Below are 23,309 nucleotides of genomic sequence, written 5' to 3'. Positions count from 1 at the left end.
CCTCCTACCATGCTGCCTTCTTCCCTCTTGGCAGCAGTGTTTTCTCACAGACACTTGCTGTTTTGTTTTTATTTTTATTTTTATTTTTAGTGTTAGACATATGTTGGATCTTTAATGAATATTTTTGAAGTATAACATAATGGTTTCATGTACATGTTTTGATTGAACCCTTACTTTTTCCTCTGCAGACTGAAATATCATAAAATCCAATTATTACATTTTTTCCTATTACTATATATTCACCCTTTTTAAAAATTACTTTATTGTTGTTCAATTACGGTTGCCTGCATTTTCCCCCACCACTCCCTCCCACTCTAGCCAAACTTAGATTCCTGATTAGATGTTCATGATGCTGTCATAAGACACATCTGAAACTTGAGTTTTAAAATTCAGACTAAGTAATTTGGCAGAGGATAAGGTTGTAGTGGCAACTGGCTCCATGATGCACCAATGAAATGGGAGCGAGGAAAAACAGAGCTCATCTCACTAGGAAATACATCTCAGAGGCAGTAATGTAATGAGTGGACTGTTGCTGTAAATCTAGAACTGTTGCTTTACTGACTGTTTCTCTGAAATATAATCTTCCCCTAATGGACTTCTTTTCTGCTTTGGGAGAAAAATATCTAAACTGCAATGTATGCTTAGAAAGTTCTAGAAATATTTTGTATCACTTAGCTAGAATGTTCCAGGATCTGCATAACCAAATGGGCACTACTTTGTTTAGGTTAGGATACTGTGGCTATGTGCACAGTAACAGGAACCTGAACTGATTCACTGCCTATGTGTAAAGGGTATGCTTACAACATGCCAAAATAAGAGATGGTTCCTTTCACTAGGAAAATTATCACTGGGGTCATTTTATATTATACTTATATAGTGCAGGATTTAAAACTGAAAAATATTTATTAAAGCACATTTCTCCTTTTTTGATATCTTTTTTATTAATGTTCAAATACAGTTGTCTCCATTTTCCCACCACTTTCCCCCATCCTACCCCCACCTCCCACCCTCAATCCTAACCCTCTTTGGATTTGTCCATGGTACATTCCTTAAGTAGACAGCATCCTCATGGATTACATCAGTGGATGTCTGGCAGTGTCTAGAGACCTGTTTGGTTGTCACTAACCGGGGAAGGGTTACATCTAGTGGGCAGAGGCCAAGGATGCTTTGAAATATCCTATAATGCACAGGATACCACCACAACAAAGAATTAGCAGGTCCAAAACATCAATAGTGCTAAGGTTGTGAAATCCCAGATTAGATTTATGGGTCATAGTGAATACAGAGGTACATCTTAGTAATTTTTATTTCTTTCCCCCCTCACATATTTTCCTAAATGATTTTTCAATCATATTTTCAGAGCTCCTGGAGGTGCATTTTTTAAAGAGGTAGGGGTGCTGCTGATGTGTCAGTTGGACCTTTTTGGAAAAAGCAGTTCTAATACTGGGAAAATTATCTTCCTGCACAGTAAGCCCATGCCCCTCTTGAATTTATAAAGCCAGTGGGTGTGCAAAAACTGAAGGTATTTATAAATGGGAGATTACTTTTATCAGCTAATTGGCATTTTCTGTCAAATTCACTAGAACTGAACTGAGTCACTACTTGCTCGTTGGCAGTATTTGAGAGTGACTCAATAGAATGTGATTGCAAAATGACATGCCCCTCTCAATGTAAAGATGCCTTTGACAGCAGATTTAGGGATGCCAAAGACACCATAATGCCTCAGTTTTATACTTACCACACATGATAGGGAAATGAAACCATCCCTTTATGCCAATTTCTGATTCTGATAGGATGTCTCTTGTGTTCTCTGGAACAAACTCTAGCCTAAGGGAAAACACTGTTGTAGCTTCTCTGAATAAAGTTTAGAAGTGCCTCAAACTCCCTCAGTACCCATCAACAATGGATTTCTCTCCTTTTATGTGTACTCATTCACCTGCTTATACCTGGAATTTCTGCCAGCTTACACTTGACCAGCTTGGCTTGCCTGTAATCAAGTCACTTTTGTTTTTTTTCAAACATTACAACTGTATGGGTCCTCTTAGAATCTTGTTTGGGGCCTTTCTGAGAAAAAGAGGCACGAAGGAGGGATTCCAACCAAGGATATCAGCAGCTTAGCTTCCTAGGGCCTGATGGGTTCTGTCCTCATTTTGAAACGGGAACTACTGGTTACCAAGACATGGCTTCTGAATTCTTCACATTCCCTGAAGTGGCTCTGAAAAACTGAGAGGGAGATGCAGCTGGAATGGGATACATACTATGAGTAAGCTGCACAGTAGAGAGTGATGACATCATCCTGTTGGTGTAACTGCTAGGTTTCAAACTACCAGGGGGCCTCCAGTGACTCATCACCAGGTGTGTGTCTACTGAGGAACAACACATTGGAATAGAAGCATAAGATAGCCCAAGATAAATTAAAAGTACTAGTTGGTGGGTTTCCCAGACTCCTGAAAACTACAATTGACTCAGAAAGCCACTGGCTGTACAGGCTTAATTTCAGATCCATGTCACTTACCTAGCAATATTTCCTTTATCTGCTTAAAGGATATACTGGGAACAGAGGATAGTGCATCAAGAATATCCCCACAAATCCCAAACCTTATTTTTCTAGAAATTCCAGTCATCTGAAATCTCTGTCCTGCCTTCCAGCCCAAATAATTATCTATTTTAAACTCTATGAAAGGCTTGTTTCCTCAAACACTTTTGATTCCTTGAAACTCAGTGAAAAAGAAAAGGTTGCATTACAGGCTCTTAAAAAGAGGTGGGTGCTATAGGGTTATGCATTTTAACTATTTTTCCCTTAGAATTAAAAGATAAAAACAATTTATCTGAAGTAGCATAATGATGCATTAATTCAACATGATATTTCACAAGCTACTCTAAGTATGTGACACTTAAAATACATTGCTTCTAAAGAATGTTCTGTATTTTCTTAGTTTACATGTACATTTAAGTATCATTTTATGCAAATGTTTATTAATATGTTTATATTTCCTAATGTTTGGATTTTCATTCTGGCATTTTCTTACTCTGATACGTTATTTTTACTGCCTAGTTTGTCTATGTAAATTAGAGTTTACGTCAGTCTTAATGAGGCACATAAGATGAGATACAGAAAGATTTATTCCAAGAAACTGCTCTCTAAAAACCTTGCCAGGAATAGCTGACACAGCCAGAGTCTTACTTCCTTTTGCTAAACTCATCTGTCCTACTTTTCTTCTCACTTAAGGGCCCAGACATGCTACGTTTGGGGCTCTCTCTCCCTCCACTATCACGTTCTTAAATGCCCAGTCTTATTCCCAGTTTAGATGCCAGAGCACCTGACCAGATATTTTTGTAGACTTATTGTCATCTGTTATGGAGGGGTTTCACCCATATACAAATATATGACATTAAGGAAGTCCACTGGCTCAGATTAGCCAGATTTCCATAATACAGCCCTGCAGATGGGTGTGGGCACTTCATTTTCTAGAGGAAGAAATGTGAGTGTATGTTTTTTAGCACAGAAAGGGCGTGTGCTGGGTGGGGAGGCAAAGGGTCACTAATGGTTGACACCTACATGCCATGTTGATGTAATATGAATTCAAGTTAAAAGTATAACTTTAAAAGAAGATACTTGTTTTCAAAATGTGTTCTACTTAGGGAAAAATGAATTATTGCTGGAGACAGTGCAGAGATGGAACTTTCCTATCTCATTCCCCTCTCTCTAACCTACCTCCAGTTCTAGCCCCTCCCCATTCTCCCAACTAGGTATCCTCTGGTTGGGAGACCATAAGAGGGGCTTTCTGTGGTCACTATGGCAACAGTACATTCACACCTTCAGTTTGGGGATTCTTGTTTATAGCTCCAACATAGCCAAAATATAAGCAGTAGCATGAGAGCTTCAGGAGAGTATCTGTTTCAAGACCTCTTTCCAGGGCAAGAACAGTTGTTTGGGCACAGGATCTTATCTGGAATAAGCAGATACATTTTAAATTTGCAACAAGTTAAGTTAATTTAAAAGTGCACTTTACCTCTAACATCAGCTGGGTGAATTCTTCATTAGTGAGGAAGGAAGGTTTCCAGTCCTGCTGAATATGAGAGATTTCCATTTGTGCTGAGACTTCTGAAAAACAAAACAAAAGAACCAAAACAACAAACAACACACACACACACACACACACACACACAAATAAGTTTTTATATTCAAAGGCACCTAGGCACTGGAATTAATGAATGAAACACATGTTCTATCGATATAATTCTGTATAAACCTCTGTTCAGTTTAATTAAAGAAGCCAATATAAGGAAATAAATTACCCTGATTTCCAAGGACTGGGAACTTTGTATGTAATGGGCTTAAAAAAACCTCTTAATGTTTTCACATTAAGCTTTCTGGGAGTAAAGTACAACATCCTCTTCATGGGTGTAGTGCCTGCAGCTAGCAGAAGGCACAGTATCCTTGGATTTCTATATGACAAAGCACATCACCAGCAGTTGAAGTTAGCAGATGAAATTATCAAGTCAACAGGAACAAAGACTGGCATGGGGGGACATTCTTAAGCCACTTCTTTTTTTTCTTCTTTTTTTTTTGTCAAAGCACAACAAAACACTTTGTTTCAAAATTTTAGAAATACTTTAGGCTTGTGGTATATTACCTACAGTGTCTATGCAGAATGTAGTATGTTTTTTAGCATTTCCTGGTACCCAAGTATATTGTGCTATAAAAATATGTGTTACTTAATTGCTTTTAAAGCCAGGATTTACTCTTCTCAAAACTTGACTGGGTTACTCTAGAGTGTTTCTGTAACTACCTTGTACTGATGATATGATTCATGTTGGTAAATTCAATAGTTATTGGTCTACACGGCCTCCTTTAAATATTCTATTTCTGTAACATTTTTGAAAGTATTTAGTTTTATTACTGAAATATCTCTGATAAGATTATTACAGATAACTCAAATGCTGTATCAGATATACTTGCTTTTCCCTCGGTTTATTGTGCATTTTTAAAAAGTTTTTTTTTCACATTTTTTAATTGTTGTTCAAGCACAGTTGTTTCCATTTCCCCCCACCACTCCCCACACACCAGCCATCCCCACTTCCCATCCTTGATCCTACCTCTCCTTTGGTTTTGTCCATGTGTCCTTTATACATGTTCCTTAAAACCATTCCCAATTTTTCCCCCATTACCCTCTCCCACCTCCCCTCTGGTTACTGTCAGTTTGTTCTTAATTTCAGGGTCTCTGGATATATTTTGCTTGCTCCTTTGCTTTGTTGATTAGATTCCACTTATGGGTGAGATCATAGGGTATTTGTTTTTCACCATCTGGCTTATTTCACTTAGCATAATTCTCTCCAGTTCCATCTATGCTGTCAAAAAGGGTAGGAGCTCCCTTGTTCTTTCAGCTGTATAGTACACCATTGTGTAAATGCACCATAGTTTTTTGATCCACTCATTTACTGATGGGCACTTAGTTTGCTTCCAGCACTTGGTTATTGTATATTGTGCTGCTATGAACTTTGGGGTGCATAGGTTCTTGGTGGTGTTTCAGGGTTCTTAGGATGTAATACCAGCAGTGGAACTGCTAGGTCAAAAGGCACTTCAATTTTTAGTTTTCTGAGGAAATTCCATACTGTTTTCTACAGTGGCTGCACCAGTCTGCATTCCCAAGAACAGTGTACTAGAGTTCTCATTTCTCCTTGCCAGCACTTCTTGTTTGCTGACTTGTTTACCATGGCCATTTTTACCGATGTGAAGTGGTATCTCACTGTGGTTTTAATTTGCATCTCTCTGATGGCTAGTGATGCTGAGCATCTTTGCATATGTCTCTGGGCCCTCTGTATGTCCTCCTTGGAGAAGTGTCTGTTCAAGTCATTTGCCCATTTTTTTAATTGGGTTGTTTGCCTTCCTAGAGTGGACTTCTTGGAGTGAGTTCTGTATATATTTTGGAGATCAGACCCTTGTCTGAGGTATCATTGGCAAATATATTTTCCCATATGGTCGGTTCTCTTTTTTGCTAATGTTTCCTTTAACTATGCAGAAACTTTTTATTTTGATGAAGTCTCCTCATTTATCCTTTCTTTTATGTCCCTCACTCTAGGGGGCATATCAGTAAAAATATTGCTGCATGGAATATATGAGATTTTCCTGCCCATGTTCCCTTCTAGGAGTTTTATGATGTCATGACTTATATTCAAGTCTTTTATCCATCTTGAGTTTATTTTTTGTGTATGGTGTAAGTTGGTGGTCAAGTTTCATTTTTTTCCTTGTAGCTGTCCAGATGTCCCAGCACCATTTGTTGAGGGGGATATTTCTACTATATTTTATGCTTTTGCTCCCTTTGTCAAATATTAATTGACTGTAGAGATTTGGGTTTATTTCTGGGCTCTTTAATCTGTTTCATTGATCTGTATGTCTGTTCTTATGCCAGTACCAGGTTGTCTGTGATGTAATATAGTTTGATATCTAGTATTTTGATCCCTCCTACTTTGTTCCTCTTTCTCAAAATTGCTGCAGCTATTCAGGGTAATCTATATTCCATATAGATTTTTGAAATGTTTGTTCTATATCTGTGAAATATGTCACTGATAGTTTTAATAGGGATTGCACTGAATCTATAAATTACTTTGGGTAGTATGAACATGTTGATGATGTTAATTTTTCCTATCCATGAACACAGTATATCCTTCCATTTATTTGTGTCTTCCTTAATTTCTTTCTTCAGTGTTGTGTAGTTTTCTGAGTACAGGCCTTTTGCCTCCTTGGTTAGGTTCTTCCTAGGTACTTCATTTTTCTTGTTGTTATAGCTAATGGGAATTTTTTCCTGATTTCCATTCCTGATATTTCATTGTTGGTGTTCAAAAAAGCCTTTGATTTCTGAATGTTGAGTTTGTATCTCACTGTTCTTCTAGATTCATTTATTAGGTTGAGTCTTTTTTTGGTAGAGTCGGTAGGGTTCTCTATGTGCACTATCATGTCATCTGCAAGCAATGACAGTTTGGTTTCTTCCTTTCCAATTTGGTTGCTCTTTATTTCTTTTTCTTGTCTGATCACTGTGGCTAGGACTTCCAATACTATATTGAATAGAAATGGTGAAAGCAGACACGCTTGTCTGGTTCCTGATGTTAGTGGGAAAACCTTTAAGTTTGCATGTTCATTATGATGTTGGCTGTAGGTTTCTCATATATGGCCTTGATCATATTGAGGTATGCTCCCTCTACTCTCACTGTGCTGAGTGTTTTTATCATAAATGGATGCTGTACCTTATCAAATGCTTTTTCTGCACCTAGTGATATGATCATGAAATTTTTGTCTTTCTTTTTTTTATGTTATGTATTACATTTATTGATTTGCAAATGTGTACCATCCTTGCATCCCTGGGATGAATACCACTTGATTATGGTGTATGATCTCTTTAATGTATTGCTGAATGTGGTTTTCCAATATTTCATTGGGGATTTTAGCATCTATGTTCATCAGTGATATTGGCCTGCAGTTTTTTTTTCTTTGTTGTGTCTTTATCCAGTTTTGGGATTAGGTTGATGCTGGCTTCATAAAAAGCATTTTGGAGTCTTCTGTTGTCTTGGATTTTTTGGAATAATCTGTGAAATTAGGGGTTAGCTCCCCTTTAAAGGTTTTGAAAATTCTCCTGTGAAACCACCTAGTCCAGGTCTATTGTGTGTCAAGAGTTTATCTTACTGCTTTGATTTTGTCATCTGTTATTAGTCTACTTAGGCTTTTTGCTTCTTTTTCATTGAGTTTTGGAAGATTATATTTTTCTAGAAATTGCTCACTTCACCCATGTTTTCAAATTTTGGCATGTAGATGTTCATAGTAATTTCTTATGATCCTGTGTATTACTGTGATATCAGTTGTAATCTCTTCTCTTTCACTTCTGATTTTATTTACTTGGGTTCTCTCTCTCTCTCTCTCTCTCTCTCTCTCTCTCTTTCTCTTTCTCTTTGATAAGTCTGCTTAAAGGCTCATTGATTTTGTTTATCTTTTCAAAGAACTAGCTCCTGGATTTATTGTCCTTTGTATTGTTCTTTTAGTCTCTATGTCATTTAATTCTGCTAGGATCTTGGTTATTTGCTTCCTTCTACTTGCTCTGGGCTTTGTTTGTTGTTGTTCCTCAATTCTTGAGATGTAGGGTTAGGCTGTTTATTTGACATGTTTCTATCATTTTAGTTAGGCCTGTATTGCTATGAACTTTTGTCTCAGGAGTGTCTTTGCTCTGTTCCATATATTTTGGACTGTTGTGTGTTCATTTTTATTTGTTTCCAGAAACTTTGTGATTTCTTCCTTGATCTCATTCTTAATCCATTCATTATTTAATAGCATACTATTCAATCTCCATGAATTTGAGTGTTTTTGAGTTTTTTTTCCTTGAGGTTTATTTTCAGTTTCAGTCCCTTGTGGAAGGAGAAAATGCTTGATATAATTTCCATTTTCTTAAATTTGTTGAGGCTTGTTTTATGTCTTACCATGTGGTCTATCTTTGAAAATGTTCCATGTGCATCTGAAAAGAATGTGGATTTTTTTTGGGGGGGGGGATGAAAGTTTATATGTCAGGTAAATCCATTTGATCTAGGGCATTATTCAATGCGAAAATATCCTTGATGATATTTTGTTTGGAAGATCTATCCATTTTTGACACTGGTGTGTTAAAATTCCCTAGTAAGTGTGTTATTGTCTATATCTTCCTTGAAGTCATCCAAGATTTTCCTTATGTATTTGGGTGCTCCTATGTTGGGTGCACATATGTTTATAATATTTATGTCTTCTTGATGGATTCTTCCCTTGGACATTATGAAGTATCCTTCTCCGTCTCTTTTTATGGACTTTTTTGAAGTCTATTTTGTCTGATATAAATATTGCCACCCCTACTTTTTTCCTATCCATTTCTTTGGAATACTTTTTTCTAATTCTTCACTTTCAGTCTGTGTAGGTCTTTTGTTTTGAGGTGGGTCTCTTGTAGGTACCATATGTATAGGTCATATTTTCATATCTATTCAGCTACCCTATGTCTTTTGATTGGAACACTTAATCTATTTACATATTAGGCTATTATTAATAGGTACTTATTAATGTCCCCTCCCTTGTACCTGTGTTCCTCTGTCTCTTGCTCTTTTTCTTCCTCTTCTTAAAACAGTCCCTTTAGCATTTCTTGTAGTGCTGATTTCATGGAGGTGTATTCTTGCAGCCTACTTGTGTTTGGGAAAGTACTAATGTCAACTCTCATTTTAATCGAGAGCCTCATTGGGTAGAGTAGTCTTGGTTGCAGGCCTTCACTCTTCACTGCTTGGAATATTTATTGCCATTCCCTTCTGGCTTGTAGTGTTTCTGTTGAGAAATCAGCTGCTAGCCTCATTAGAGCTCCCTCATATGTTACTTTCTGTTTCTCCCTTTCTGCTTTTAAGATTCTCTCTTTGTTTTTAAAATTTGGCATTTTATTTATGATGTGTCTCGCAGTAGGCCTCTTTGGGTTCATCTTGAGTGGGACCCTCTGTGCTTTTCAATCTTGCATGGCTTTCCTTTCTGCAGATTTGGGAAGTTTTCTGTCATTATTTTTTCAAACATGGTTTCTATCCCTTGCTCCTTTTTTTCTCCTTCTGATAGTCCTATGATTTGAATGTTGTTTTTGTTTCATGTTGTTTTGCAGTTCCCTTAAGCTATCTTCATATTCTTTGAGCCCTTTTTTGTGCAGCTGCTCTACCTAGGTATTTCTTTCTACTTTGTCTTCCAGCTCACTGGTTCAGCCCTCTGCTTCATTCAGCCTGGGTGTAATTCTTTCTAGTGTATTTTTTTATTTCAGATATTGTATTCTCCATTTCCTCCTGATTTTTGTTATAGTTTCTATTTACTTTTTCTTACTATTGTAGTTCCCATTCAGTTCCTTGTAGTTGTCACTGAATTCCTTGAGCATCTTTATAACTATTCTTTTGAACTCTGTATCAGATAGTTTGCTCGCCTCTATTTCACTTAATCCTTTTACTGGGGAGTCTTACATTCCTTTTGATTGTGGGTTCTTTGTCTCCCCATTTTAGGTGACTCTTTTTGTTTATTTCTGTGATTCCTGATGCCCCACTTTGCCAGCTGTCTTTGTAGGATGAACTTCTGTGGGACTCAGTGGTGCAGTGTCTTTCATCTCCTTGTCTGGATGCTCTAGGGTTACCGTTTCTTCTGTTTGTGTGGGCTCTCTTGTTGTACTTGGGCTTCACCTGTTGGTGGCTCCTTTGTCTGTGGGATCTCTCCTCCAGCAGGATTACTGGTATTCACAACTCCCACCTTGTCTTGTATGCATCTGTTTTTATGCATTCTATGCCACCTTTGGCTTCCAAGCTTCATATCAACTTGGATTCTGTTGACTGTTCACACTGTTCTTTGGAAGATCAGCTAGGTGTCCCAACTGGGTGCACAAGCAAGTGGATTCAGCTCCCGCCTACCTTGCCCCCATCTTCCCCCTGTAAAATTGTTTTGACCATTAGGATCAAACTGAAGATTAACTGTCTAGGAAAGGAGTCTTTCTGGCAGTGTAAATTTGATTTAGGTGGAGGTTCATTCAACTTAATGGTAAAAGAAAATGAAAGGATATTTCTTCTCCACAGGTAACTTTTAGATCATTCAGTGTGGTTGGATACTTTCTAAACAACATATCACAATACTGCAAGAAGATATTTCATTCGCTTTTTATTTGAACAATTCTATTATAGTCCTTACAAGTTAAGACTCAATACATAGCATAATATGTCTCAAAGCAAGTATGCAAAGTGTTTCAAAGGAAAGAAAAATATTAAATAGGAAATAAAATTCAGTGTTACAATCGTGTCTCCACTGGCATTTGATATGACCAATATCATAGGCTGTAGGTACAGGACAGGTTTACCAAAGAGGTGTGGTCACACTGGGTTCTAACAAAGGAATCAAAACCACATGGGAGCTATTATGCTGGAAAACAATGCAATTAACAGATGAACCCGAAAATTGTATATATGTTAAGTTATAGCTGTGCCCTAGTGTGCTCACCTCCTGACTGATCCTGGTATGCACCAACAAGGAGCAGTATATCTTTGGGCTGTATGTGGTCAAAGAAAAGTCTGGGAAATGGTGCAAAAATACTCTCCTGTGCTGGGTGAGTATTACCCTGCCAACAGAGACATTACCCCTTGTTCTATAGCCTTCTCCACCACACTGTCATCCACTGAGGCAAACATTGAAGTGGCATAAATGAGGATTGGCATTTGATGCTGGGAGAAAATGGTATTAAATCAGGTTGTGATTCACACAGAAAGAGGAAAGTGTGCAGGTGAGCCTGGGCTTGTAGAAGTAACATTAGATGGACATGGATAAGGATGTCTAATACTCCTATTTACATAATTTAGAGATTTCTCTCTTATATACATAATGATGAAACAAAATTTTTCTACAGAAAAACATGGTCAGATTCTCATTTTGAATTACCTCAAAGGGAATAAGCATGCATTATAGGATCAAGATTTATCTCCTGAGCTGAGAAAATTGGGGTGCTTAAAAAATTAGTAAGAAAAGAGCTAAATAATTATAACAAATACCTGGACCCAATCATTTTTCCTTACTTATCATGTAGCCTCCCTTCAGCATGAGGGTAGAAAGCATGTCTAAATCCACAGTTCTTAACCCTTGCTCCACACTGGAATCACCCAGGGATCTTTAAAAATATAAATGCTTGGGCCTTATCCAGGGGTGTGCTGGTAAAGGCTTCCCATGTCTACAATAGAAAGCCCTGATTTGAAGTGTTTGCCCATTTTGTGGTGTAAATACTCCCACAGTGACTGATTTCATGCTGTGAACTGGCTTTCAAAACTCCTGGAAATTTAATGATCACCTTTTACAAGCTGGTATGAGTTGGCTCCATCTCACCACTGTGGTTCCACCTCTATAAATTCTGATTCTTGACTTGTGGGTTGTTACCCAGCTATACATATTTTTAAAAGTTCCTTTTTAAAACATCTGCTGGACAGCAAGTTTGAGAACCAGTAATCTAAATGTCCATACTAATGAACAGCTATATCATAGCTATGATACAAATATCTGTAAGATCCCCATAAATCACCTCTTGAGGAGAAGTATGATGTAGTGTTAAAAACTTGAGCTCTGGGATAGACTGCCTAGTATAAATCCTGCCCTTTTCTAGTTGTCTGAACCATCTCTGCACCTTGGTTGCCTCATCTGTGAAATGATATTAACTCAAAGAGAGTGTGAATCTCAGATAGATGTACCTTAGCATGATGTTTGTCTAACTCATGAGAGGTGACTCTGGGATTCTGTGGAGTTCATGTCTATTTGGGTTATCAATAAAGTCACTATCTGTTTTGTTTTTTGCTTTAATCTAAATTTTGATCCAATCACTGTATTTCTCCACAAAATATGCTACACGGTTTCTGATTTCTTTTGAATATGAAATCACAAAGGATGAGTGAGATGCAGGGGTGCACAGGACTGTACAGAGTAGGCCAAAAGCAAGACAGAGACAGGAACTCCTGCTGTCAGGAGGCTGCATTTATGCTGATTGATTCTTCCTAGGTCCTAGATGTAACAATTCTATAATTCCACAGCCAATAGAGCCCAGAATAAATGTCACACTAATGAACATGATCTTAGCTGTCCTATTTAACAGCTGTCTTGCTTTTCAGTGGCACTGACCTAGTTTGAGTAATTTTACAAAATATCTTGGTAATCAAACTAATCTGATGTTTCACTTGGCTAAATCATTATTTCAGAAATATAACCATTCTGATTATATTATTGGCGTCATCAAATACTGCTGCAACACCGTGTTCCAATCCTGCTTGACGGCTCTTCCTTGACTTTTAACAAAAGCAGTGAACATATTCTTTACTTTCCCTGGGAGGCTTTGGAAAAACTAAGGAGGAAGGATACACACACACATACACACACACACACACACACGTCATTGCTGTCATAATTTAATAGGTATATACAATTATTAAAGAAATAATAAAAGAGTAAAAATATAATTAAACTTTTTAGAAATATATTTTATTGATTATGCTATTACAGTTGTTCCATTTTTTCCTCCCCTTTATCCCTCTATTTCGTGTACCCTGCCTCCCACTATAATTCCCCCAATTTAGTTCATGTTGATGGATCACACATATAAGTTCTTTGGCTCCTCCATTTTCCATACTATTTTCAACCTCCTGTCTATTTTGTACCTACCATTTATGCTTCTTATTAGCTGTACCTTGTCTCCCATTCTCCCCTCTCACACTCCCCACTGATAACCCTCCATGTGATCTCTATTTTCTGTGAATCTGTTCCTGTATTAGTTGTTTGTTTAGTTTGTTTTGTCTTCTTTTAGGTTCAGTTGTTGATAGTTGTGAGTTTGTTGTCATTTTACTGTTTGAATTTTTGATCTTTTTTTTCTTTGATAAGTCCTTTTCACATTTCATATAATGAGAGCTTGGTGTGATGAACTCCTTTAACTTGACCTTATCTGGGAAGCACTTTATCTGCCCTTCCATTCTAAATGATAGCTTTGCTGGACAGAGTAATCTTGGATGTTGGTCCTTGCCTTTCATGGCTTCAAATACTTCTTTCTAGCCCCTGTTTGCCTGCATTGTTTCTTTTGAGAAATCAGCTGATAGTCTTATGGGAACTCCCTTGTAGGTAACTGTCTCCAAAAGAAAGCTCTTGCTGTTTTTAATATCCTCTTCTTTTCTTTAATCTTGGTTAATGTAATTATGATGTGCCTTGGTGTGTGCTTCCTTGGGTCCAACTTCTTTGGGACTCTCTGGGCTTCCTTGGACTTCCTGGAAGTCTATTTCATTTGCCAGACTAGGGAAGTTCTCTCTCATTATGTTTTCAAATAGGATTTCAATTTCTTGCTCTTCCTTTTCTCCTTCTGGGACCCCCATGACTCAGATGTTGGAAAGTTTAAGGTTGTCTGGGAGGTTCCTAAGACTCTCTTCATTTTTTAAAAATTCTTGTTTCTTCACTCTGTTCTGGTCAAATATTCATTTCTTCCTTCTGCTCCAAACTGTTGATCTGAGTCCCAGTTTCCTTTCCTTTACTATTGGTTCCCTGTATATTTTCCTTTATTTCACTTTTCATAGCCTTTGCTTTTTCTTCTATTTTACAACCATACTCAACCATTTCTGTGAGCGTCCTGATTACCAGTGTTTTGAACTCTGCATCTGATAGGTTGGCTATCCCTCACTTAGTTGTATTTTTTCTAGAGTTTTGACCTGTTCTTTCATTTGGGCCATTTTTTTTTTGTTTTGGCTCTTTTGTTATGTAGTAAGGGACAGAGCCTTAAGTATTCACCGGGGTGAGGCAACCCACAGTACTGAGTGGTGTCACTGTATGTGGGGGAGGGTCCAAGAGGGAACAATGCCTCTTGCTCTGCTCTTTGCCAGCTTTCAGTCACTTCCTCCTCTATCCACAAGCAAATTGGACGCTTCTGGTGCTGATCCCAGGGTGGGTGGTTTTATGTACATTCTAGGACCCTGTGGGTTCTCAAACAATCTTTCCTGTGAGTCTGGGAGTTTTTTCTGCCTCCTCAACCCCCACAGATTATTTCAGTCAGAAGTTTTGAGGCTTTGTTTCCCAATGCTGGAAGCCTGGGTTGGGTGGTCTGTTTTTCTCCCCAATAGTTCCTCCTGGTTTATCTGCATGCAGATGTGGGACCACCTACTCCAGCAGCCACTGCCTTGGCCTGTGCCCTTTCCACCCTGGCTGCCCACCTCCACCCTCCTTTCGGTCTGGATGAATGTTTCTTCTTTAATTTCTTGGTTGTTGGACTTCCATATGGTTTGATTTTCCAGCAGTTCTGGTTATATTGTGTTTTTAAATTTGCTGTTGTCCTTCTTTTGGTTGTGTGAGGAGACAAAATGTATTTACCTATGCCTCCATCTTGGCCAGAAGTCCTATGTCATGAAACTTTATAATGTCCCAGCTATGCCCTCCTTCATGATATCATCTTATCTAGGAATATGCTCACTGGAAGAGAAGCATCATCACAAACACAGAAGAACTGTAGTTATCACCTCAATCTGACATTTCTGATTTGATTATGTATGCTCTCATGGTTAAGAAAAAAATAATTCTGCTCTTGATTGTTAATATCTATTGAACCTTCTTAACTACTCTCAAATATTTTGTACTGTATATAGGTAAACACATGGGTCATCAGTGCTAACGGGGGGGGCAAGAGTTTAAAGGAGAGTGAAAGGAAGAGAAGATGAGTTGGGAAAGTCATAAATTCAAGGGTGGATTCAAGCGGTAAATTCATATAATGGAATACTCTATTTTATACTCTACCAAAGGAAATGAACTAGCCATAGAACCAGAAGTACACATATTAATCTCACAAACATCAAGTTTATACATATAATTCTGCCTGAATGATATCCCAACAGGCAAAGCCAACTCTGGTATTAGAAATCAAAATAGGTATGACCTTTGAGGAAAACAGAGGTAGAAAGAAGAAAGGGGTATCTATTGGGGCAGCTTATTTTTCTTGACCTGGGTGTTGGTTTCCCAGTTGTGTTCTTTTTGTGGTAACTCATTCAACTGTACAGTTACGATATGTGTATTCTATGTACATATATGAAGTGTTGAAAAGTTTTTTTTTTAAATGGCTCTCTGGGCGAACTGGATAGCTCCATGCAAAAAGCTGAATTTCAATTCCCTATCTCATTCCATGTATAAAAGTTAACTCAAAATGGATCAAATATCTAAGTTCTCAACTTATATCTCATGTCTAAATATTTAATCTTTAGCTTAAGACTGTAAAACTCTTAGAAGGGAATATAAATGTAAATCTCCATGACCTTAGATTAGCTGTGATTCTTAAGGCACAAGCAACCACCAACAGCAAAAAGATAAAATAGACTTACCAGACTTGAAAACTTTGTATGTCAGAGGACAAAAGTAAGAAAGTAAAAAGACAACCCATGGAATGGGGGAAAATATTTGTAAATCATGTATCTGATAAGGGTCTAGTATTTAGAATATATGAAAAACTCTTACAACCCAACAACAGAAAGATAAACAATCCAAATTAAAAAGGGCAAAGAATTTGAATAGGCATTTCTCTAAACAAGATATATAAATAGCCAATAATCACAGGAAAATCTCAACATCATTAATCATTAAGGAGATGCAAATCAAAGCCACAATGAGATTGCTTCATACCAACTAGGAAGTCTACAATAAACACATTCATGCATATCCACGGGTGACTAGACAATAATCAGTGTTGGTGAGGCTATGAACAAATTATAACACTCATACATTACCACTGGAAATGTAAAATTGGGCAGCCACTTTGAAAAACAGCTTCTTAATTCTCAAAAAGTTAAACATTGATGTTGCCATTTGACCCAGCAATTGCACTCCTAAGTATATATTCAAAAGACCTGAAAACATATATCCAAACAAAAACTTGTATGTGCATGTTCATAGCAGTATTATTAATAACAGCCATAAAGTGGAAACAACCCAAATATCCATCAACTGATAAGTGGATAAGAGAAATTTAGTATATCAATGCAACAGATATTTTTGGCCATAAATAGAATGAAATACAGAAGCTTGACAAAATATGGATGCTAAGTAAAATAAGCCAGAAACAAAACACTGCATACTGTATGATTCCATTATTTATGAAGTGCCCAGATAGGCAAACCCACAGAGACAGATAGTATATTAATGATTTCCAGGATTTGGAAGGAGGGAATATGGGAAGTATATATTAATAAGCATGGAGTTTCTTTTTTGGGATAATCAAGTTGGATAGTATTGATGGTTGCACAATCTTGTGAGTATACTAAAATCACTCAATTATAAACTTCCACATGGTAAATTTTATGGTATATGAGTTATGTCTTAATTAAAATAAATTTAATAAGTGAATTAGTGATTTTCATTTTTTTTCATAGCTGAGCTTTGAAGGCCAGATCATTTAGGGATGGTGACAGAGGTGGTTGGAGGAACCAGTACAGTATGATCCAGTGGATAATGAATATGGGTACTGCATTTCTGTAGGGCTGGATGAAAAATGCTTGTTAATCAAGATGCTTCCACTGTGAATGCCACTCCACTGGGCTAGGTACCACCTGTGAGGCTGTTATGGATTCTCTCCAACAGCTAATAAAGTAATTGGGAGGTGAGTATCTTCTTCCAAACCTGCTGGAGATGGGCTCTGACACGGGGCAAAGTGCCTTGGACAGAGGGAGCCTATGACTGATGAGATTGGGCTTTGCTGGGGAGAGAGAACTGAGCAGAAAGCCCAGCTTGATAAAGTCACCACCAAGGAAAGAGCAGGAATGAAAAAACACAAAGAAAGGCATAGCTTTTACCATTGTGTTTCTGCAGAAAACCAATGACCTTTTCCAGCACAGTGGTTTTGTCCATTTTCTGTGTGTTTCCAGGAAGCATGGAGCTAAGCTCTTTGATGAGAACATTGAACTGGTCTCGACGCTTCTTCTCAGACTTGTTTCGAGAAGCTCTGCAAACAAAGAACACACATGTTACTGGAAAATTCTGCTTCATAAAAGTTCTCTTATGAAATAGAGGTACTTTCTATCAGCGCATGTTCTGTTGTGATCATCTGATCAAGACTCTTTCAGGGAAAGTAACGTTTGCCATAGTTCAGAGCTGAATAAAGGAGACAGAAAAATGTTCTGCTAGACTCTTGGCCATAAAGAAAGACAACATTAATAAGTTAGTTCTGGCTCAGATGCAAAATTGTATAGATTAGTTGTTGCCAGATGTTGCTCACTCTGACGTCACAGAACTTTGACCTTCAGAGAACAAGCAACATGCTGTTTAAAAGCTGCAATCCAAAGGGTTTCTCTCAGATAGTCCTTTAGCCTCAAACAATGTTCCCCAACTCAGAGCACCTAGCCTTTGGCACCAAGTCATGGAGAATAGCCAGGTCCTGAGTGTTCAGCAGAGAACCAATGCCACCCAGGGCATATATCCTAGTCACTGCTACAGAGTTCATTATCCTGTCTGAGAAATGAAGCATACCCCACATGAAACCATCTGCAAGTCATGTGCAACCCAGGGCCAATGTATGACATGTGCTGCTTATGGCTGCCATGCTGATAAAGAGTGGCTTTAATCATGGCACAGAAGAACCTTAAATGCATATATTACCAAGTGGAAGAAGCCAATCGGATAAGGCTACATACTGCATGATTCCAACTGTATGACATTCTGGAAAAGGACACGGAGACAGTATAAAGATCAGTGGCTGTCAGGAGTTGAGGTAGTGATGGATGAATAGGCAGAGCACAGAGGATTCTTTAGGGCGGTGAAACTACTCTCTGTGACACTATAATGATGGCAAACTGTCATTACACATATGTCCAAGCCCATAGAAGGTACAACACTAAAGTGAACCTTCATATAAACCATGGATTTTGAGTGATTATGATGAGTCAGTCACTGTAGGTTTATCAATTATAGCAAATGTACCACTTTGGTGGGTGGTGTTGATAATGGGGAGTCTGTGAATATTTGGGGCCAGAGGGTATCTTGGAAATCTCTGTAACCTCTATTATTACAACCTTCTATATTTCTGTGAACCTAAAATTGCTCTAAAAAGTAAAGTTTGTTAAAAAATTAACATATAACACTGTATACCTACACAGAGATCCAAGTGCAACTGTTCAGGTGAGGGAAGAGGAGCTCTCTGGAGGCCCCTCTGAAAAACCATTGGATCCCTGGAAACTTGAGGAGGAAGTCATGGCTAAAGGGACACAATGTAGGAAGCCTGCCCTCACCAGAGAAGTCTGGGAAGCAGGCCACTCTAGAGGCCTCAACCCTTAATTATACACCACAGGCCTAGGGGCTGGCTCTCAGCTTCATAGGACAGGTCTTTCATCAAGGTTTAGCTTATTCAAAGGTGATGTAGGTCTGGGAAAGCTGACCTACCCCTCCCAAATTCACCCAGGACAGAATGTTCTGAAACTCAACTCACTGGAAGAGCAGGGACCATGCTGCAGGGCCTGTCAAACATGGTCAACCTATTGCTCTTAAAGCAGGAGACAGCATAAGAAGAACTCTGAGACTGCAATTCTGTCACTGGCCAGCATTTAGCACCCTGGTTGCCAGGACAGGCCTTTTACCAATTAGGTAGAATAAATAGCAAACCGAGGAAGGGAGGAAGAAGGAGACAAGTCTTACATGCTAACTCAGCAGTCCTGAGCCAGGTGTTTCAACATCACAAGAAACACTATGTTAGCAAGAAAGAAGTAAAGTCCTTGAAATTCTATGTAACATTTTCACTATCTGGGAAAGAAAGCCATGAAACTGTGCTTTCATCCCAAGCCTGAATGTGGGAGAGGGTCCCCGGTACCCAAAGAAAGAGCCCATAAAACAACTTTGGTTAATTGCCTACCTCTGGTCACTATCTGTTTTATGAGGGAGTCCCTGATGCTTACAGAAAGAGCCCATAAATAACTTCGGAAAGTGCCCCAATTTTAATTAACTGCCTCCTGTCATGTATTTGTTTTACAACAAGATGACCAAATGGGGTCTGGAGCAAGATAAGGATTTGGGCTAGCAGACCCCCAGGAAAGCTGGCACCACATTTACCCATTAATCAATATGTAACTTTTTTCCCTCCTATCCCACCAACTATATAAGTCCTGAGAACAAAGGACTCCCTCTCTCTCGGGGGCTCAGGGTGCTCTTGCCTCTCGGACCACAGGACTTCTGGCCACCCAGTCTCAGGCTGCCCAGGGGCTTGCCATCCTGGTCTTCAGCTGCTCTCTTGCTTTTCTCACCCTGCTTTGCCCTGAAACTTTGCCTTTCACCCCCTACTTTACCCAGTTCTGTTCTCTTCCATGGGAATAGGCCACTAATAAACTCATTACATACTACTAGATTTGCTGATATGTAATTCTTTACATGTGTCAGCAAGAAGAACCAGGTCTCTCCCATCAACACTCTGACACCCTGGGGCCTAGGACCAAGGTGTCTGGGGAAGCTGACCACTTGTTCTCATCAGAGGGATTCACCTTGCTTGGGGTAGATGTCAAGATTGACAGGTGTCAGTATCAGGTGAAGATTCTGCTTCCCCAAACAGCCCTTGGAAATACAGAGACACATCACAAATTCTCTTTCCTTGATGGCATGGTGGCCATAATGACTCTGTTTGCCTCTGACTAATAACACACAACCTGTCTTTATGTCAATACACTTACTTATAAGCTATTTTGCTTATTATACTTCAGTTTGTGCTGTTTTCTGGTAATATTTCAGGCAATTCTTCAAAGCGCACCTAAAGTGGCCACCCATACCTACTGGTTTCTTCCTTTTCCTCACTTTCCTTTCATTATTGTCCTTGGGTTTTTGGGAGGACCTGAAATTCTTAAGGGGTTTGTACAAAGGCCTCATTCCTACCTGAGTACTATCTTCATGAATGCTTTCTCAGTTACACACCTACTGGAGGTGTGGCAGTAAGAGGCTGTTCAGTCTTTTGCTGGTCCAGGGTAAAAAGTATAGTGTTCAAGCACATGGGAGAGAAGAAAGGAGCCTTTTAATTTTCTGAGTGGTTGTCTATGCATTATAAATAATTTTTTGGCCTAGATTTTAAAGAGTGATGCAACCTCCTTGGCCAAAAAAAGCACTGTCCCTGTCCTACTTTGCCCATTATAAATTATTTGTGAGCTGACAACATCCAGCTCATTATTATTCTTTATTCTTCTTCAATAGCTGTAATGTCAACGAACATGGCTAATATCATAATGACAAGAACACAAGCTTGTTTCCATCAGCTTCTGCCTAGGACACATGATGGTGCCACTGGAAACAAACCTCGAGGGACCTTATTTCCAGTGAGGTCTGCTGAGTAGGCCCCAAGACCACCACTCCTAAGGCACTGGGGTAACAAGCTTAAAGGCACTTAAGCAATCAGCCTTTGGGTTTGTTTTTTCCTTTAAAGCATTATTTATATTCAATAAAATTTATCTATTTTAAGAGTATAGGTTGATGAATTTTAATAACTGTGAAACCACGACCAAAACCCACATATAAAGCAGTTCCTTTACCCTTAAAATGTTTTCTCCTACTTCTTTGTTGGTGACCTCTCTTTGATGACAGCCACAGAAAACCACTGATCTGCCACCACTTCAGTTTTGCCTTTTTTTAGAATTTCGTATAAATGGAAGCAGAAAGTCCACTGAGTTTCATTTAGCATAAAGCTTTTGATATTTATTCATGTTGTTATATAATGTTCTGTTATTTTTAAATGCCAACTAGTATCCCACTGGGATGTTTCTAGTTTGGGGTATTAAGAATAATGCTGTTCTGAATATTCATGTCCATGTCTTAGGCCTTCTGTTCTCTTGGGTAAATACATAGGTGTGAAATCACTGAATCATATGATACATGTATCTTTAACATTATTAGATATTGCCATCCTGCTACACAAAGGGGCAGTGCTGTTTTTGCAATTCCACCAGCAATGAATGAGACTTCCAATTGCCCCACATCCTTATCAACACTTGGTATTGTCAGTATTTTTTTGCTTAGCCATTGTAGCATTATCTTGTTGTGGTTTTAATTTGCATTTTTCTGATGACTAGTGATGTTGAACATCTTTTCACATCCTTAATACTCTTTCATATATCTTCTTTTGTGAAGTGCCTATTCAAATTTCTGCCCATTTTCCATCATGTTGTTTCTTCTGATTGAGTTTAAGAGAGACAGAAAGAGAAAGAAGGAGAGAAAAGGTTTGGGGAAAAGGGAAAGTATGTGAGCATGTCTTTTAAATATACATTGATACAAACCTCACCTTTTGATTTTTGAATGCAGGGTTCAAAGAGCCCCAGGTTATCTTTCCCGGTGTGTTCCTTAACAGACATTGGTTAAATAGATAACATTGCTGGGTACTTAGTATATAAAATACACTATTTTAAGTGCTTTACATACATTAATTTCATTAGTTCTCTCAATGACCCTTTAAGTATGTATGTTGTCATTCCCATTTCACAGATGAAGCTGAGGCACTGGGAGGTGTGCAGTTTGCTGACATCACATGACTAGAAAGTGATGGAGCAGTTTGGCTGGAATGCCCATGCTGTGAAGCACTGCTTTTTCCCCACTCCTTCTGCAGCTCCCTTTAAAACTTCTGTTATGTGACTATCAAACTAAGTGATGAATTCTGGCTGTTTAAGTTTATAGCACAGAAATTAAGTACACTGCAGAAAAATGGCAAGCATGTTAACAAGACAATAATATTTGTGTTCAGGGAAGAATACTGCAGAAAATCAACTAAAACACCCACTACCTCAAGATTGCACTATTACATAAGGTGCAATGTGACACAAGCTAGGCAAGAATCTTAAACAAATTGTCAAAGGATTTCATAAAGATCAACCATGTGAGGTGGTCAAGGATGCTTGCAGGGAGGGGCTGCGCACAAGCTGGCCTTGACAGGAGGATGGGCAGGGAGCAGGGAGGACAGCCCAAAGAATGCTGAGTGGATGAGTTTGACAGGAAACTGGGGACATGTGGGAAAGTAAAGTGACAGGAGAGTGGACAGGAAGAGTGAAGCCAAATACTGTCAGACCAGGCAATCTGGTCTCAGCTTTTGGATGTATCTGGAATAGTCTAAGAGAGAGTCTAAAGTAGGAAACTGGTTTGGACATTAGGAGATGGGGAAGAGGGATCCACATTAGGGAGAAATGAGCAGAGACAAGAAAGAGAGGAAAGGATGGTTGGCAACAGTACCACATGTCCTGTAAGGCAGGGGCTCTGTTCTCTAGTCAGCACTAACCAAACCTGCTGTGAGGAGTTGCATGGAAGCTGATGGGGTCAGAGGCGAAGAGCCTCAGCTTAATTTCATTTGTCTAGAAAAAGTAATACTGATGACATATACATTTAAAAATTTTTACTCAACATTAACACACAGTAAACATGACTTATTCTTTGGGGCTTGGTTCTATAAACTTCAGCACATGTATAAATTCATGTAACCATCATCACAATCCAAAGACAAACCAGGTCCCACCAGATCTCCTTCATCTTTTCCACACCTGTAACTCCTGGCAACTCCAGCTCTGCCCTCCATCACTATGCTCTCTTTTCTAGAATGTCAGATCAGTGCAATCCTACATCATCCAATCTTTTGATTCTGGCTTGTTCTACCCAGGAGAATGCCTTTTAGATGCATCCAAGTTGGTGCACCTATCAATACCTTGCCATTTCTGTTGTTGAGTAGTTTTCCATTGTATTGATGAACCATAGCTGTAGGAAATTTGAGGTCTTTTTTCTTTTCAGTGATTATGAATACAGCTGCTGTAGACAT

General features: G+C 38.6%; 1 protein-coding gene across 1 annotated transcript in view; it reads right to left on the bottom strand.

The window, feature by feature from the left end:
• NPAS2 (neuronal PAS domain protein 2) overlaps positions 1 to 23,309 on the bottom strand; it is a 110,443-nt gene that overhangs the window by 73,586 nt on the left and 13,548 nt on the right. Inside the window, exons 2-3 of the mRNA XM_045827684.1 lie at positions 17,347 to 17,495; positions 4,014 to 4,105 (exon numbers count right to left, since the gene is read on the bottom strand). Of these exons, the coding sequence (XP_045683640.1) occupies positions 4,014 to 4,105; positions 17,347 to 17,495 (241 nt within the window). The remainder of the gene's footprint in view (positions 1 to 4,013; positions 4,106 to 17,346; positions 17,496 to 23,309) is intronic.

The sequence above is a fragment of the Phyllostomus hastatus genome, unplaced genomic scaffold (genome assembly GCF_019186645.2).
Source record: "Phyllostomus hastatus isolate PE091 unplaced genomic scaffold, TTU_PhHast_1.1 phas_scaffold_78, whole genome shotgun sequence".
Lineage (NCBI taxonomy): Eukaryota > Metazoa > Chordata > Mammalia > Chiroptera > Phyllostomidae > Phyllostomus > Phyllostomus hastatus.
Note: the sequence above shows the minus strand (reverse complement) of the source record. Positions and strands in the feature narration are given on the sequence as shown.